Source organism: Nicotiana tomentosiformis, chromosome 4 (assembly GCF_000390325.3).
Source record: "Nicotiana tomentosiformis chromosome 4, ASM39032v3, whole genome shotgun sequence".
Taxonomy (NCBI): Eukaryota; Viridiplantae; Streptophyta; class Magnoliopsida; order Solanales; family Solanaceae; genus Nicotiana; species Nicotiana tomentosiformis.
The window spans coordinates 12,079,465-12,098,317 of NC_090815.1; the positions used below are offsets into that span (position 1 = coordinate 12,079,465).

General features: G+C 38.9%; 1 protein-coding gene across 1 annotated transcript; it reads left to right on the forward strand.

Annotated features, from left to right (window-relative positions):
- The first annotated feature begins 11,982 nt into the window (after nucleotides 1-11,982).
- Nucleotides 11,983-12,924, forward strand: LOC138909268 (uncharacterized). Its single transcript, XM_070200453.1, has one exon. It carries the CDS (start codon nucleotides 11,983-11,985, stop codon nucleotides 12,922-12,924), a length of 942 nt encoding a protein of 313 aa, XP_070056554.1.
- Nucleotides 12,925-18,853: the final 5,929 nt, after the last annotated feature.

Genomic DNA, 18,853 nt, shown 5'->3' on the forward strand with positions numbered 1-18,853 from the left:
AAGAACTCGACAGATTCTTATGAGCATTAACCCTGTCAACCAATAAGCTAGATAAATTAGTCGGTCAATTCAATTGAAGAATACAATAGGATTGTTAGATAGCCCATAACCCTAGATCGTTTTCATTACATTGATATCATTAAAATCTGCTCTCTCTCTGTTCAAAGTTTATTATTTATATTTTTCTTATTTAATTAGTTTAGAATAAAATATTTTTAGATTTAATTCTTGTTTAGATAATTAGGATAGTCTAATTTAGTTAATAGTTAATCACAAGTCCTCGTGGGTTCGACATCCGACTTTTAGTCACTTTATTACTTGACGACCACGTATACTTGCGTGTGCGTTTGGCTCGCAACAAGTTTTTGGCGCCGTTGCCGGGGACTTAGAAATTAGCTACGTGACTAAGTTAAGCTTTTATTAGATATTTGTTTTCAAGTTTTAATTTTCAGTTTGCCTGGTTTGTGTCAACGCAGGGTCTTCTCTCGAATGCAGAGGAGTAGAAGTGCAAACAACCTCATTCCTCTTGATCCAGAAATCGAACGAACACTACATAGAGTGAGAAGGGAACACGAAGCTAGAACGAGAATAGAAAGAGAGTTGGACATCGCAGTCCAACCACAGCCAATAGATATGGCAGGCAATGAAGAGCGTCCGGTAATTGAAGCCGCAAGGCCCAATCTTGCGAATATGACTCAGGCTATTGTGAAGCCTGATATCACTGGGCATTTTGAACTCAAACAGTACATGGTACAGCTGATTCAGTCCACAGGACAATATGTGGGTCTATCTCATGAGGACCCGCAGAGGCATATTCAGAACTTCTTGGAAATCACGGACACTTACAATTATCCGAACGTCTCCAAGGACTATGTCAGGCTGACACTATTCCCTTTTTCACTGTTGGGGGAAGCTAAAGAATGGTTGCAAAAGGAGCCCGCGAACTCTATCCACACTTGGGATGATCTAGCAAGGAAATTCCTGATCAAGTTTTTCCCAACTAAGAAGACAAAGTCGCTGAGGAGCCAAATTCTTGGGTTCCAACAACGGGATGGCGAGACACTTCGTCAAGCTTGGGAAAGATACAAGAAGCTACTCAGAGACTGCCCGCATCATTGTCAAACTGATGAGGTATTGGGTCACACTTTTGTTGATGGGTTAGATGAAGCATCAAAGATGAATCTTGACTCAGCTTGTGGGGGTAGTTGCATGGCAAGACCGTATAGTGAAATACAACTCTTGCTAAATAATTTCACTGCTAATGACCATAATTGGCAAGGAGAGGGGGATTCACGAAGGGGAATTAAACAGAAGGCCGCCGGTTTGATTGAGCTTGATGACTTTTCCGCCATGAGAGCCGATATAGCAAAATTGGCAAATCAGATGAATAGAATGACAACACAACAAATGCAACATGTACAGCAGATGTCTATTTGTTGCGAACTATGCGGAGACAGTCATATGATTGACATGTGCCCCACGAATCCTGAATCTATATACTATGTGGGGCAACAAAACAGAGGTCCTATGAATCAACATGCGCAATATGGGAACACTTACAACCCAAACTGGAGGAATCATCCTAACTTCTCATGGGGCGGAAGTCAACAGAATCAGTATAGGCCTCAAGGGAATTTTACTCAACCTCAGAAGCCACCCCAACAAATGGAAGAAAGTACGAATGACTTGCTGAAAAAGTTGTTGCTAGACAATCAACAGCTCAGGACCGATTTCAGAAATCTTGAGAGGCAAATGGGGCAGTTAGCAGCAAACCAAAATACTAGACCTACAGGCTCACTTCCCAGTGATACAGAGAAGAACCCTCAAATTAATGCAGTTACACTTAGAAACGGGAGGGAACTAGAGGAAGTGCCAAGGAAGATAAAAGAAAAACCTATACCTGGGGGGAGTTGACACCTAAGGCAACACAAGAGTCAAAGGAAGATGATGCAAGTTCAGAGCGAATGGAGGTTACAAGGCCACCACCACCTTTCCCCCAAAGATTGCAGAAAAGGAATGACGATCGCATGTTCAACAAATTTCTCTCCATGTTGAGTCAGGTTCAATTAAATATTCCATTAGTGGATGTACTTCGTGAAATTCCAAAGTACGCTAAGTACATAAAAGACATAGTGGCTCATAAGAGGAAATTGACTGAGTTCGAGACGGTTGCACTTACTGAGGAGTGCACATCAAGGGTCCAAAACAAGCTTCCCCAAAAGCTTAAGGATCCTGGCAGCTTCACCATTCCAGTACAAATCGGTAATATTGACGTGGGACGTGCTCTGTGTGATTTGGGTGCAAGCATAAATCTGATGCCTTTATCCTTGTTTAAGCAATTAGGTCTGGGAGCTCCGAGACCAACCACCGTGATGTTGCAATTAGCTGATAGGTCCATAGCCTACCCCGAAGGAGTGATTGAAGATGTGCTGCTGCAAATTGGAAAATTCATCTTCCCAGCTGACTTCATTATTCTAGACTTCGAGGCTGATGAACAAGTTCCAATCATATTAGGACGACCTCTCTTGGCTACTGGCGATGCAATAATTGAAGTGAGAGAAGGGAAAATGATTATGAGAGTGGACAACGAGGAAGCAGTCTTCAATGTCTACAAAGCAATCCAACTTCCCCGCCACTATGAGGAGCTCTCTATGATATCTGTGGTGGAGGTGGATGAGAAACTTCTTGACACGAGTGTATATCTAGACGACTGTTTAGAAAAAGCAATCATGATGTTTGATAGCTTGGAGATGGATGATGAGGTTGAGGAGATGATGCATATCCTAGATACATCATGTGGTTACATGCAAGGAATAATCCCGTTTGAGCCCCTGAATAGGCCAAGTGGCCCCCCACCAAAGCCGTCAATTGAAAAAGCTCCAAATTTGGAACTTAAACCCCTACCCCCTCACCTTCAATATGCTTATTTGGGAAGTTCTGACACTTTACCTGTTATTATTTCTGCTCACTTGTCTAAATTACAGGAAGAAAAGCTATTAAGGGTGCTACGTGAGCACAAGCGAGCAATTGGGTGGACAATGTCTGACATTAAAGGCATTAGTCCAGCTTTCTGCATGCACAAAATCCTCATGGAGGACGGACACAAGCCAAGTGTAGAACACCAACGCCGACTAAATCCAATCATGAAAGAAGTGGTAAGAAAAGAAGTGATTAAGTGGCTTGATGCAGGTATTGTATTTCCAATCTCTGATAGTAAATGGGTAAGCCCCGTTCAATGTGTGCCGAAGAAAGGGGGGATAACCGTAGTAGTTAATGAAAATAATGACTTAATTCCTACAAGAACTGTCACTGGATGGAGAATTTGCATAGATTACAGAAAACTGAACAATGCCACCCGGAAAGACCACTTTCCCCTTCCTTTTATTGACCAAATGCTTGATAGATTAGCTGGCCAGGAATACTACTGTTTCCTGGACGGTTATTCGGGGTATAATCAGATTGCTATAGCCCCAGAAGACCAAGAGAAAACTACATTTACATGTCCTTATGGCACGTATGCGTTCAAGAGAATGCCCTTCGGTCTTTGTAATGCACCTGCGACTTTTCAAAGGTGTATGATGGCTATTTTCACTGACATGGTTGAAAGATTTGTAGAAGTATTCATGGATGATTTTTCTGTGTTTGGATGTTCTTTTGATAGTTGTTTGATGAACCTTGATAAAGTGCTAGCTAGGTGTGAAGAGACGAACTTGGTGCTAAACTGGGAAAAGTGCCATTTCATGGTACGTGAAGGTATAGTTTTGGGGCACAAGGTTTCAAAAGATGGTCTACAGGTGGATAAAGCAAAGGTGGAGACGATTGAAAAATTGCCCCCGCCGACATCCATCAAAGGCATTCGCAGTTTCTTGGGTCATGCAGGTTTTTATCGTCGTTTCATTAAAGATTTTTCGAAAATTTCTTCCCCTTTGTGCAGGCTTCTAGAGAAAGATGTTACCTTCAAGTTTGATAATGCATGTCTGAAAGCATTTGAGGAGCTGAAGGGAAGATTGGTGACTGCACCAATTATCATTGGCCCCGATTGGGCACAACCATTTGAGTTGATGTGCGATGCAAGTGACATAGCAATTGGAGCGGTGTTGGGGCAAAGGAGGGATAAAATCTTTCACTCCATTTATTATGCAAGCAAAACTATGAATCCAGCTCAGATGAATTATACAGTGACTGAAAAGGAGTTGCTTGCAGTGGTGTGGGCGTTTGACAAGTTCAGATCCTATCTAGTGGGAACCAAAGTCATCGTCTACACAGATCATTCAGCTATCAGATACCTATTTGAAAAGAAAGACGCCAAGCCGAGGCTGATTCGTTGGGTCCTCCTCTTGCAAGAATTTGACTTAGAGATCCGAGATCGAAAAGGGACAGAAAATCAAGTGGCCGATCATTTGTCCAGATTAGAAAGTCGGGACCATGTAGCTGAAGGAGGGTCAATTAAAGAAACATTTCCGGATGAGCAAATATTAGCAATCACCTCAGGTGAAGCCCCATGGTATGCAGATTATGTGAATTTTATCGCAAGTGGGGTGACGCCACTAGAATGGACAGCTGACAATAGAAGAAGATTCCTACATGATGTAAGGTTCTACGTGTGGGATGAGCCATTCCTATATAGGCAGTGTGCAGATCAGTTGGTGAGAAGGTGTGTTCCTGAGGAAGAGATGAAGGCTATACTACATGACTGCCATGCGTCACCATATGGAGGTCATCACGGCGGGGATAAAACCGCCCAAAAAGTGCTACAATCAGGTTTTTATTGGCCAAAATTGTTTAAGGATGCACATGCTTTCGTTAAAAATTGTGATAGATGCCAAAGAACTGGAACTATCACGAGGAAGCACGAGATGCCCTTGCAAAATATTCTGGCGGTAGAACTTTTTGATGTTTGGGGGATTGATTTTATGGGACCATTCCCATATTCTAACGGGCACAGATACATCTTGGTGGCGGTCGACTATGTTTCTAAGTGGGTAGAGGCCATTGCTCTTCCTACTAACGACGCAAAGGTTGTGGTAGGCTTTGTAAAGAAGCACATCTTCACACGTTTTGGGACCCCAAGAGTGTTGATAAGCGACGGGGGAACTCACTTTTGTAACAAACTGCTGAATAATATTCTTGCAAAATACGGAGTCAAGCACAAAGTTTCCACTGCCTATCATCCCCAAACGAGTGGTCAAGTAGAAGTTTCCAACAGAGAGGTCAAGCAGATTTTGGAAAAGACAGTAAGTATGAATAGAAAGGACTGGGCCGGGAAGCTGGATGACGCATTATGGGCATATCGCACTGCGTACAAGACCCCAATAGGCACTTCTCCGTACAGGTTGGTTTATGGGAAGGCCTGCCATCTGCCCGTCGAGCTTGAACACAAAGCATATTGGGCGATTAAAAAGCTAAATATGGAGATGGACTTGGCCGGTGAGAAGAGATTGCTACAACTCAACGAGCTTGATGAGTTTCGATTGCATGCGTATGAAAATGCCAAATTGTATAAAGAGAAGACCAAAAGATGGCATGATAAGCATATCCAACATCGTGAGTTTGAACCAGGTCAAGAAATTCTACTGTTTAATTCAAGGCTAAAGCTTTTTCCAGGAAAGCTTAAATCTCGATGGTCGGGTCCGTTTGAAGTGGTTAGTGTGAAACCTCATGGTGCGATAGAATTGTGTGATAAGGGGTCCAATACGACATTCTTGGTAAATGGCCGAAGAGTAAAACACTATTGGGGTGGTGACATTGCACGTCACAAGACCACAATGGATTTAGTGGAGGCATGAAGAACATGTTGCGTCGTGCCGTGACGTTAAATCAGGCGCTTCTTGGGAGGCCACCCAAGTTAGTTAGTTTATTTTTATTTTTATTTTTATTTTTTTTGTAGGACATAGATCTTAAAAAAAAAAAAAAGTTCCCCAGATATGAGAAAACGAGGCGGATGCGTCGCATCCCCCTCAGCAAAAAAAAAAAAAAAAAAATTTTTTTTGACGGGCAAATTGCTCAAGGCAGTGAAGTCTGCCTATCGCGTCTGTGTCGCGTCCGAAATTTTTTTTGAAGGAAGACAAGGGGATGCGTCGCGTCAAAGCTCGCACGCACAGGTAAGTACTATATATTTTAACACATCTTAAGATAACGAATTCGTTAAAAACTCTTCTTGCGACGCATCCACTCGTCTCTTTTTGCGACGCCTACGAACGCAGAACAGATTTCTTTAATCGAAATTGTAACGCATACAAACGCGACAGGTACGCATCATCCTCTTCGTTCTTCCGTTGGCTTCTCTCCTAATTCTTCTCTCTTCCCTCCCTCAATGGTAGCAACAAGTAGGTTTTGCAATTTCAAAATTTTTTAGGGCTGTCGTTCTTGGTCGTTGTAATGGTTGCGAGATGATAAACTATAATTCCCTTCATCTCGTCAAACTTTGGGAGGGTAGTTGCATTGCTCAACTGATAGAATGAACTAGGCACACTTGTTGCATACCACATGTTCGACGAATTGTCCCTGAGAAAAATTTAGGCGTCGGTGAAGTCTGAGTAACCGAGCAACATTGGTGTATGCTTGAGAATAAGTGTGGGGTCGAGTGAGGGGCTATGTGAAATTGAATTTTTGAAGAGAGTTATCACATACTTGCTGAAAGTCATGAGCTACAATTCCATGAAGTAGTGAATGGCATGACTTTACGAATAAATTGAAGTCTGCAAGCTGTTGCAATTGCTTTCAAGCTGAACTTCGCTGTTTCATCTGCTAATTGTTGAATTCTTTGCATTGCAGGTACTTAGATTCGTAAAATGACAGCAGTGAGTAAACCATCCAAGCAACAAGACAAAGATGGTAACAAGCAACCGCCCAAAAAGCCTACCGGAAGGGCAGCGGGCGGTCCAAATCCACAGAAAAAAAGGAAGCGGACGGAGAAGGAAATGGAACTGCTGCCTAGGCAGTTAAGTGATGATTCAGAGCAAGAGGAGGAGGAAACATTAGTCAGGAGGACAGTGAAGAAGGGTATTACACCAAGCAAAGGAATAGAGATAAGAGAGCCTGTGACATACCAAAGAAAAGCTTCGAAAATGAGTGATCCGACTGATAAAGGGAAGGAGAAGATTACTACAGAATCTGAATCCGATTCCGATTCGGACAATGACCACCTACAGGTCAACATGAGTGATGAAGACGAGGGTGAACCCATAGACCGAGTTGATTGGGAGAAATACTTTGTTAATGAGAAGGCATTCCGAGCCTATAAGAAGATACTGGTTTCAAAGAAGTATATTCCGGAAAAGCCGATAAACATCGGACCACTTAAGACAAAGTACTCAGAGTTTCTAAAGTCAATTCGAGAGGTGCAAAAATGGGGACCCATCTTGAAAGGTCACGGCAAAGCCAACCTCACCATTGTTAGAGAGCTCTACGCCAATTGGCGTCACGCAAGGGGAAACATTGTGCGAGTAAGAGGGGTAGATATTAATGTGTCAGCTGAAGCTCTGAATAACTTCTTAAGGGTGCCACACACACTTACAGATAGGTTTGACTCCATATGCAAAACACCAGATTATGCACACATTAAGTCTGTCCTATGCCCTACCAGGAAGGATGCAGAATGGAAGCATGGGAGTATGGAGTACCACTCTATAGCCAAGGAATTCATGAGTGCGTTAGCACGTGTGGCTCTAAATTTCATTTGTAACCGCCTGCTGCCATGCCAACATAAAACTGATGTCCCTCGTTACCGCGCACTCGTATTATATGCTTTATTAGAGGGGATACCACTCAACTTCGGAGCCATCATGCATGATCAAATGCAGCGAACCAGGATGAATTACAAGTGGAGGCTGTTCTTTGCTAATACCCTAACGGCTTTTTTAACAGAGATGGGAGTACTATGGGACAAGGAGAATGACGACATTGAGGCTAAAGCTCCAGGACCATATGATGTCACTCATGTTCTAGAGCCGAACAAGGGAAGGTCTTCTAAGCTCACCATTCAACAATTATTTGAGCAAATGCAAGCAGATATGCAAGAGAACAGGGCTGAGCTGATAGCGACTCGTGTCGAGTTGAGTGCCACCAGGGATGAGTTGAGACAGACTCGTGCGGATCTAAGCCGAGTTCAGACCGAGCAGGCCACGATGATGAAGGAGATATCATTACTCCTCAGAGCTCTGGTTCAATGTGCAGGTACAGACATCTCCCAGCTGATTGCATCATCCACTGCCGGACCATCCACTCCTGTTCCTCCCATAGTCACTGAGGCTCCACTCAACAGGCCTACTGAGGTCGCTGTAACACCTGATACAGAATCAGCACCAGTTGTTGATGATAGGAATGCTATGGATGCAGATGCTCCTCCACAGACTGCGGATGAGCCCTCCACCTTGACTTGAGGGAGTTCTTCTCACCCTACTTTACCTTGTTTGTGTGCGTTGGGGACAACGCACAGTCCTAAGTGTGGGGTGGGGGTGATTCATGTTTTGATGTATGGATGAATGTACTAAAATATTCACTGGATTAATGGCATAAAATAGCAGTAAATTCATCTATATGGAGTAACTATCAGTTTATCTATCAGTTTATCATTATCAAAAAAATAAAAAAAAATAAAATAAAATAAAAATATATATATATATATATATATATAGTATCTTTGTAGATAGTAATAATCCCCTGTGGTTTTTCTTTGTGCCTCGGTTCTTTTTCATGGGATGTAGTTTGAACCGGGTAATTTTGTTTTCTTTTTAGAGTAGAGTAGGAATGTAGGGAATAAAAGGAGGAAGAATGATGAACCTAGGTAACCTTGACTTGGTTGATAATGGCATATTTAGGCTTTTACATATGTAATATCTTCCCTTCTCACTCTGAAATTATTGATGATGCCTTGTTAAAATGGATAGCATGTTTTGTGGCGCCTATTTCTCATTTTCTTGACTTGTGTTCACTTTGCGCTTAATGCTTAATATCTCGTTGCTCCGTGAATACTTGCATTGTTTGAGAGTCGGAATGTGACCGTCCTTAATGAGTCATGTGCCATGTGTGGTAAGGTTTTTGTGTAGTCCATGTAGTGTACTTGTGTCTAGAACTTGCCCAGTATGTGAGTTGAAGCGAAATTTTAGGTGATGCTCGGTTTGAAAAATAATTTTAGGCTTTCTTTGATCTTTTTGAGCTTATTGCTTATCACAAATAAAATCTATCCCTAGTTAACCCTTTTGAGCCTGTAGACCTTTTATTTGGTACCCACATTACAAGCCTATACCCTTTTTATTCTTAATTGACATTGTTTTGATCCTTTTACCTCTTAAAGCACTTTAATTGTTAGATGAGCGCTAAAAGAAGTAAGAAGGGACTAAGTGTGGGGTGACTTTTGAGTGGAACCAATGAAAGAAAGAAGGGTGCACTTATTTTGTAAAATAATACACCACTAGCGGAAAGTGAAAAAAAAAAAAAAGAGAAAAATCAGAAAAATCTGGAAAAAAAAGAAAGAAAAATATAAATGAATAAATTGTTGTCTTGTTCTTGCTAGTGGGTATGAATTAAAGTAGTGCTTAAAGAAAGAGGAAATATTGTTTGGAGTGATATTATTGGTGAAATTGAAAGGGTGTTGAAGAATTCGCGCTTAAGTTATTTGATGATGTGTTAAAGTGCTTAGGAGGGTGAGTCACTATTCCTTAAATATATCCTACCCGTCCCTTAGCCCACATTACAACCATGAAAAAGTCCTAATTGATTTTAGATCGAGCGAGCTTACATTAGTAGAGATTTACATTAAGGGCAAGCCTATGGTACCAACTACATGCATGTGACTTCTTTTGTGAGAGTGAGCGATTTTCTTTGTGAGCATGAGATTCGAATGTGTGGATTGATTTTACTCTCTCTGCTTTTGTTGTGAGGGCACATGGTTTCACGAGGGATAGGTAACGTTATTAGACTTCTCTATGATGTTGGTTGTTCAAGCCATGAGTGCATTGTGACATTGAGTCGGTTTTTGAGGTTAGGATTGTTGTGAGCATGTTGTCTTTGTTCGAATATGTTTAAAGAAGGGCATAAGAAAAGGGAAGTGTGTTGATGCATAGTCTAGAGCCTAATTGTAGCAAATAACCATGGTCATAGATGTAGTGTGCTTTGAATGATAAGAGCTTAATTTTATTTTGTTTACTATAGTGATGGTTTGTTCGAGGACGAACAAAGGTTTAAGTGTGGGGTAGTGATGTTTGGCATATTTCGATATGTGTTGATGTTACTTTACCCATGTTTTAACCACTTCTTGATGTTATTTAATCTTTAAAACGCCCAACATGGTGTAATTATTGGTTTGATGACTAATTAAGTTATGTGTGATGATTTAAGGTGTTCGGAGTGCAAAATATGAAGAAAAGGTGGTTTAGCCAGAGGAAGAAGGGTTGGATGCGTCGCATCCAACCTAGGAAAACATCATCCTGCATGCAACCTTAGCAGTGAAGTTGGGCCATAGCGTTCGCCATCGCGTGCGAAACTGGGAAGTAGAAGAGAAGGCTGGATGCGTCGCATCCACCTTCGCAGGCAAAAATTGAAATGGAGGACAAGGTGGATGCGTCGCATCCACCTTAGCATCAATCCCTGAAGCCGATTTGGACTAGGAATAGGAGAGCTTTGGCCCACGACTTTTGTACGCAATATATAAGCTAAAAACGCCTCTTTTAGGTTATCTAACATAGTGGGAAGGGGAAAAAAGCCACGACAAAGCTGTGGAGGCCGGAATTCATCAAGTTCCATCTTTCTCCCACCAAACTTAGTAATTTTTATGTTTCTTTATATGATTTGTTGTTTGGCTACCATGTCTATATGGAGCTAAACTTCACGTTCTAGGGTTGTGGTTCTTTCATGACTATTGTTATTCGGATATTGATTTTGACTTCTTGATTTATCATATTAGTTTATTTATTCAATCTTGCACTTAATTATTTAATTGCTTGATCACCAATTGAATATTATCTACGAATCTAGAATTGAACTCGAAAGTGGGAATTCTATATTGCATATAGGATTGAGTAGGGCAAGTTCTTGAACTCGGGCATCGGGGGACGGATTCGTAGTTAGGATAGACATATACCTAATTGCCTTGCTTGGTTGATTTACAGGAATTATAAATGCGTTCTTGTTGATTCTAACTCCATAGACATATAGGCGTTAGGTTAGCTTGAATAGGCGAGTAAGAACTCGACAGATTCTTATGAGCATTAACCCTGTCAACCAATAAGCTAGATAAATTAGTCGGTCAATTCAATTGAAGAATACAATAGGATTGTTAGATAGCCCATAACCCTAGATCGTTTTCATTACATTGATATCATTAAAATCTGCTCTCTCTCTGTTCAAAGTTTATTATTTATATTTTTCTTATTTAATTAGTTTAGAATAAAATATTTTTAGATTTAATTCTTGTTTAGATAATTAGGATAGTCTAATTTAGTTAATAGTTAATCACAAGTCCTCGTGGGTTCGACATCCGACTTTTAGTCACTTTATTACTTGACGACCACGTAAACTTGCGTGTGCGTTTGGCTGCAACAATGAGGAACCAAAACAACATAAAAGAAGAAGAAAGAAGAGAACAAAAATGGAATGGAAACCAAAAGCAACATATGCAGGAAACAATAACACACTGATTCTGCCTCAGGAGGAACATATACAACAAGAGACAATAGTAGAGATACATGTAACTAATAGAGGCAAACAGACAGTGGTTACTCAAGGATCAGCTGGCAAAACAAAGTATCAGGAGATCAATTATGAGGAACTAGCTAGAAGAAATGCATTTGTTCCCCTAACAATACTGGAAAGGCCATCAAATGAAAGACAACAGGGGCAGTCCTTTAGTAATGAAGAAGTCCAAAGGGCAAATGGGTGCAATCCCATTAATCATAATCCTCCATGATTGTTGTGTCCTGGAATATAAGAGGACTGAATAAGTCCTATAAGCAACGAGAATTCAAAAAGTTCTTATTGACGAATATGGTAGATATGATAGCTTGCCTAGATACTAGAGTTAAACAACAAATATCAAAGGCAATTCAGAGGAATATGGGTGCTGATTGGCAATTCAAAGATAGCTATGCTTATGCACCTAATGGTAGAATCTGGATAGGGTGGAAAGTAGCAAATATTCAAGTAACAATACTGGATGGCTCAGATAAGATGATACACTGCCTAGTTAAGGATAAGAATTCATCCTTTACCAGCTACATAACCTTTGTATATGGATTACATACTGTGCAACACAGAATTTCACTCTGGAGAAGCTTGAGGAATATGCAAAGTAATGGACCTTGTCTCATAATAGGAGATTTTAATAGTGTGCTACATGTGGAGGACAGAGTGAATGGAATTCCAGTTCATCAAACAGAAATGACTGACTTTCAAAGCTGTCTTGATGATATTGGAGTGGGACAAATTACAAAAAGAGGATGCAGATTCTCATGGAGCAATAAGAGGGATGCAAAGATTAGAATTTATAGTCATAAAGACTGGGCTTTTGGGAATGATGATTGGTTCAATGAGTATAATGGGGTGGAGTCCATCTACATGCTACCAGGTTGCTCAGATCACACTCCTATAATGATAAATACTGATGTTGATAAGATAAAAGTGAAAAGGCCTTTTAGGTTATTATCTACAGTGATGCAACTACAAGAGTATAAAGAAGTAGTTCAGGCTACTTGGAGTCAACAAATTCAAGGTCATACAGTGTATTCAATTTGGAGGAAGTTGAAGTTAGTAGAGCTACAAACTAGAGGCCTTCAGCAGGAATACTCCTCAGTTGATCAAAAGCTAATCCAACTGAGAGACACATTGAAGGAGGTGCATGGGAAGCTCAATGAAGATTATTTCAATAATTTACTGATTGAAGAGGAAAGGAAGACCTTGTCACTTATAGAGAAATGGGAAGATATTTAGGAACAAATAATGAGGCAGAAGTCAAGGGCCACATGGATCAAACTAGGAGACTGCAACACTAAATACTTTCATGCTTATATGAGAGCCAGACAAGCAAGAAACAACGTTAGCTGTATCTATAATGAACAACAGAAAAAGATCACTGAGCCTAAGCAGATACAAAAGGAATTTACTTAGTTCTTTCAACAACTACTGGGTAAAGCAGCAGATGAATTGCCAGGAATTGATGTTAATATAGCAAGAAATGGTCCTTGTCTAACTCTGAATCAGCAACAACAACTGTTACAGCCTGTAACACCAAAGGAAATAAGTCAGATTTTGCAAAGTCTCCCTAGTGACAAGGCATATGGTATTGATGGATACCCTGCTGAATTCTTTAAAGAATTTTGGCCAATCATTGGAGGGGAAGTCACAGAAGTAGTACAAAAATTCTTTGAAACTGGCAGACTACTGAAAGAAATTAATTGCACTACAGTTACTTTGATCCCCAAAGTTCAGAATCCTACTTATGTGAAGGAGTTTAGGCCTATTGCTTGTTGTTCTACACTATACAAGATCATTGGTAAGGTACTTACAACTAGGCTTAAACTAGTTGTGGATTTATTGGTAGGACCTTCAAAATCCGCCTTCAAAGAAGGGAGAAACATCCTTGACAATGTTATAATGGCTCATGAACTGATTAAAGGGTACACTCAAAAGACAGTTTCTCCTAGATGCATGATTAAGGTGGATATCAGAAAAGCATATGATTCACTCGAATGGAGTTTCTTGAGATCAATACTGCTTGAGTTTGGGATACCATATAATATGGTAACATTAATCTTGGAGTGTGTAATTGGACTAACTGACAAATTTGAAGCAAGGAAGGGGCTAAGGCAGGGAGACCCAATGTCTCCATATTTGTTTGTGCTGGCAATGGAGTACCTGATCAGATCTTTGAAGACACTCATTCAGAATCCAGACTTTAACTTCCATCCTAAATGTGCAAGATTACAAGTCCTACACATTTGCTTTGAAGATGATCTACTGATGTGTTGTAGAGCAGATGAAGTATCCATGAAGATAATGATGGGAGTTTTTGATCACTTTTCTACTGTTTCTGGGCTACAAGCAAATCTGGAAAAGAGTTCACTATATATAGAAGGAGTGCCTATGGACTTCAAAGATAAAATGCTAGCAGAGTTACATTTAACAGTAGGCAATCTACCATTTAAGTACTTGGGAGTTCCTCTATCCACAAAAAAACTCACTATTCATCAATGCATGCCACTAATTGAGAAGATTGTGGATAGGATCAGAAGCTGGACATCAAAGTTCATGTCCTATGCTGGAAGATTACAACTCATTAAGAGTGTCCTGTTTGAAATGCAGACCTATTGGGCACATGTATTCCTTATCCTAAAGAAAGTTATTAAGTTTGTCAATAGTATCTGCATGAGCTACTTGTGGACTGGAAGACATGATAATGCTCACAGAGCTCCTATTGCTTGGGAAACACTCTGCAAACCAAGAGTTGTTGAGGGTCTGAATATTATCAACTATGAGATATGGAATAAGGCTGCTTTGACTAAACTCCTATGGTCTATAATGGCAAAGAAGGATAAACTATGGATTAGATGGATCCACAGTCATTACATAAAATAGAAGGATATTACTACCATGGATACTCCAAAGCAGGCTAGTTGGTTGATAAGGAAACTATTCACTGCGAGAGAATGGTGGGATACTGACTTAACAGTCATAGAGTCTTTTGCTCTGAATAGAAAATTTAGTATTAAGAAGTCCTATCTACATGCTCTTCCAATGTAACCTAAAGTTCAATGAAAATCACTAGTCATGTTGACTGGAATTCTGCCAAAGCATCAATTCATTTTATAGATGGCAATACAAAGAAGGCTGGCTACTGTTGACAAATTGGCAAAGTGGGGAATTCAGGTGTCTCAATCATGTGTATTGTGTGAAAGAGATATAGAAGAAACACATGATCACTTGTTTTTTGAATGTCCATACTCACAAAGCTTATGGAAAGGAATGCTAGGATGGCTAACATATCAAAGAAATATTGCAAACTGGGAAGCTGAGGTGAAGTGGTTATTTGCCAATGCTAATAATAGGAATCCAAGAAAGACAATCCTAGGAGTGGTGTTTGCAGCAGCAATGTACCATATCTAGATGGAACGCAATGATAGAAGATTTCAGAACCAGAAAAGAGAGGCCAAAGACAGAGCTAAAGACATTACCATACAAGTGTACCTAACAGGGCAACAGAAATGTAACTGGAAACCTATATTGATTCACATTGAATAGTTATCCTAATTGTAAACCATAACAAATAGGATAGAAGATCCACGATTGTTAGTAGTGGTCTTGTTAGACAACCTCTTGGTTGTATAGCTTCTTGTTTTATTGGCTTAGTCATGAGACCTGTTACTGGAGTTCAAAAGTGCAGGTGATGTAAATTGAAAAACTGGTTGAAATAAAAATTTTCTTTCGACCAAAAAAAAGATAAATGACAACAGAAACAAAAGAAAAAGTTGAAAGCGTTTAAATGTAGTCAATTTAAGAAATATACTATGCTCTACAAATAAAATAGAAAAAGAAACAATTTAAAAGAAATTAAATTTAAAAATAAGAAGGAAATAAAGTTTGGTGTGCCTTTGACAATGTATGGCTTCCCATATCACTCTGTCGCCCAACACGCACAAGAAAAGACCATTACATGGGGCAGTTTATTTTGAAAAAGATGGATGTTGAATAAAAAGAAAAACGATAAAAATAAAAGGTAAAGCTTCGTAAGACCGTTATATTGGTGGATTTAAAGTTTCTATTAAAACTTTTTTATCTTAATGTAAACAATAACAATATTATCAAAGGCACCACCTGTAGAATATGGCCCACGTGTGGCTTATGAAATATTTTGGTTTAATAAATATATATTTTCTTAAATTAGTATTTGGATAAAATTAGGGAAAGTTAATTATGGTTATAATTCCCCACTAATCTACTTTGATGGAAAGTGTGATGGTCCCCCTCTCTCTGCCTATTAAAAGAAGAATAATGTAACTCCATCACACTCTATTCTGAAAAGAACACAGAAAAAGGAAAAGAGAGAGAAATACTTATTTTTCAAGAATAACAACGCTAAAGAAGGTTTCCGCTCAATATCATCCAGAGAACATATCATGAATTCGGTTAAGTTTTCTTGATTTAAATTATTGTATATGTATTTTGTGAGAAAATCATATAGTTCCACGATTCTAAATAATTGATAGGATTTTTATATAGATTGTTTATGAACCACAATCTAGAACATGAAAAATTCTTACATGTGGTATCAGGAGCGCAATGTTTGTGAACTTATGATTTTCCATTAAAATTAATGTTTTCTTTACGACTGACTATGCGACTTGGTTGTTTCGGATATTGATTGAATTAAAAAGTTTTCGAAGGTTCATAAGATTCTGCAAAGGACAATTAATTTACGTGTCATTATGTTTTCCATTTTTGATGATTAATGTTTAAAGATTGCCCATTTTCATCCATATAATGGGGAACATAATCTTTGTGGATCCTTTAACGTTGAGGCTTTTAACTTGTAACGTTAAAGTAAAAACTTTTGGCCTTAGACCTTGAATGAACATGTTATTCCTTAAATAGATTTATATTGGGATTATACTTTTTTTTATTTTTTATCTACGTACCTATTCTCGAGTCTTCTTCTGACTATGGACTCATAATATATTAAATTAAAGAAAAAAACTTGGTTATAGTTGAATCAAGTTTGAATTTGCAGTAAATAGATGAATTTGCTTGATGTTGTGTTTCATCAGTCTACTGCTGTGTTTCGAAGTGTTTGTACCTATATTGTACAGTAACGGAAACTTAAAGAAAATTACTATTTTCTTTATCCTCTTTGAAATTATTACGTTAGATTTGTTAATCACCAAAGTGATCGAATCTTTATGAATACTTAATTCCAAATAACGATTGAATCTATACTCAGTTACCCATAAATTGTGATGCTTATAAACGACATACTAGATATTCCTTTATGGGTAAATTGGAGTTCTTGGTTATAAGATATTTATGGATTGCCCAAAGGTTGATTGTTTGTTCTTGTAATAATTGAACATTAAGTCGATAATCTGAATGTGCTATTAATTTTATTTATATATACCTAATGATAATAAGTATTACTAATTGGCGCATTAAAAATTATCGAATTAAGTTAAAATATTTAAGCATCGTAATGTCTAAAGTTGTATTTTGATATATTGCCCAAAGGAGGACATCAATTTACTTTTAATAATACATAAATCATTATGAATCTAATAGTATATTTAATTTTCAACTCAAAGCATTAACGAATGAGCATATTTTATTTGCAGCACTTGCTCTTCATTCGCACTCTGCTTCTGTTACGACCTTTAACAGACTCAACTTCTCAGATTGGTGTGAACAGATCAAATTCTATCTCGGAGTTTTAGATCTTGATATTGCACTTTACACTGAAAGGCCAACTGCTATTACTGAAACTAGTAGTGCTGAAGAAATGTCTTATTTTAAGCACTGGGACAGGTCTAACAGACTAAGCCTAATGTTTATATGAATGAATATTGCGGGCAACATTAAGACTACTCTTCCCAAAACTGAAAGCGCGAAAGAACTTCTAAAACTTGTGGAAAAATGCTCCCAAACTGCTGATAAGTCTCTTCCTGGGATACTAATGGGTACTTTAACCACCATAAAATTTGATGGTTCACGTACCATGCATGAGCATGTCATTGAAATGACAAGTATAGCAGCAAGACTTAAGTCTTTGGGAATGAAAGTGGATGAGAATTTCCTCGTTCAATTCATCTTTAACTCATTACCATCTGAGTATGGTTCTTGTCAAATGAACTACAACACCATAAAAGACAAATGGAACGTGCATGAACTGTACAGAATGCGGGTTCAAGAGAAAACAAGACTAAAAAATCAAGGAACCCACTCCATTAACCCCGTAGGCCATCAAGGAGCTGGAAAGAAAGGAAAGAAACACGAAAAAGTTAAACAAAGGAAACATAATGTCAACGAGTCCTCTTCTCAAGTACGTAAGAAGGAACACAAGAATGATAAGTGTCGTTTTTGTGAAAAACTGGACACTTTCAGAAAGATTGCCTGACACGTAAGGCATGATTCGAGAAGAAACGTAAGCCTTGTGCTTTTACGTGTCTCGAATCAAATTTAACTAAAGTTCCTTTTAATACTTGGTGGATTGACTTTGGATCTACTGTTCATGTTTCTCATACGATGCAGGGATTCCTTACAACCCAGACCATAAATCGGAATGAAAGATTTGTGTACATGGGGAATAGAGTGAAGGCTCTTGTTGAAGCTATCGGGACTTATCATTTAATCCTAGATATTGGGTGTCACTTAGACTTATTTAAAACTTTTTATGTACCTTCTCTTTCAAGAAATTTAATTTCCTTGTCTAAGTTGGATATTTTTAAAATTTTGGCAATGGATGTTTCAGTTTGTTTAAGCATAATTGATGGTAGGCTATAATCTCGTATTTTAGTCGCTTATTGCACTCTAATTTACTTATGTTGAGCTTTAATTAGTAGTATTTTACACTTATTGTGTATTTTATGTCGTGTAGGAGTGATTTCGAGTAATTTAGATATTGCGGAGCAAATTTGAGCTATTTGGAGCTTTGAAGTCTGAGTAGAAGCCCAATAGATTAAGCCTAGATCGCCTTCCGGGATCGAGTACCAAGTTCGAATGTCAAAATATGGAAAAAACGAATTACTCTAAGAAGTTTACACTGCCGCGCCGCATATTGTGCCCAAAAAATGTTTTGTAAATCGTTCTGGAAATTGCCACTAGCGCGTCGCATGGTGCAGCGCGGTAGTGCAAAATACTTAGAGTATGTTCCCAATTC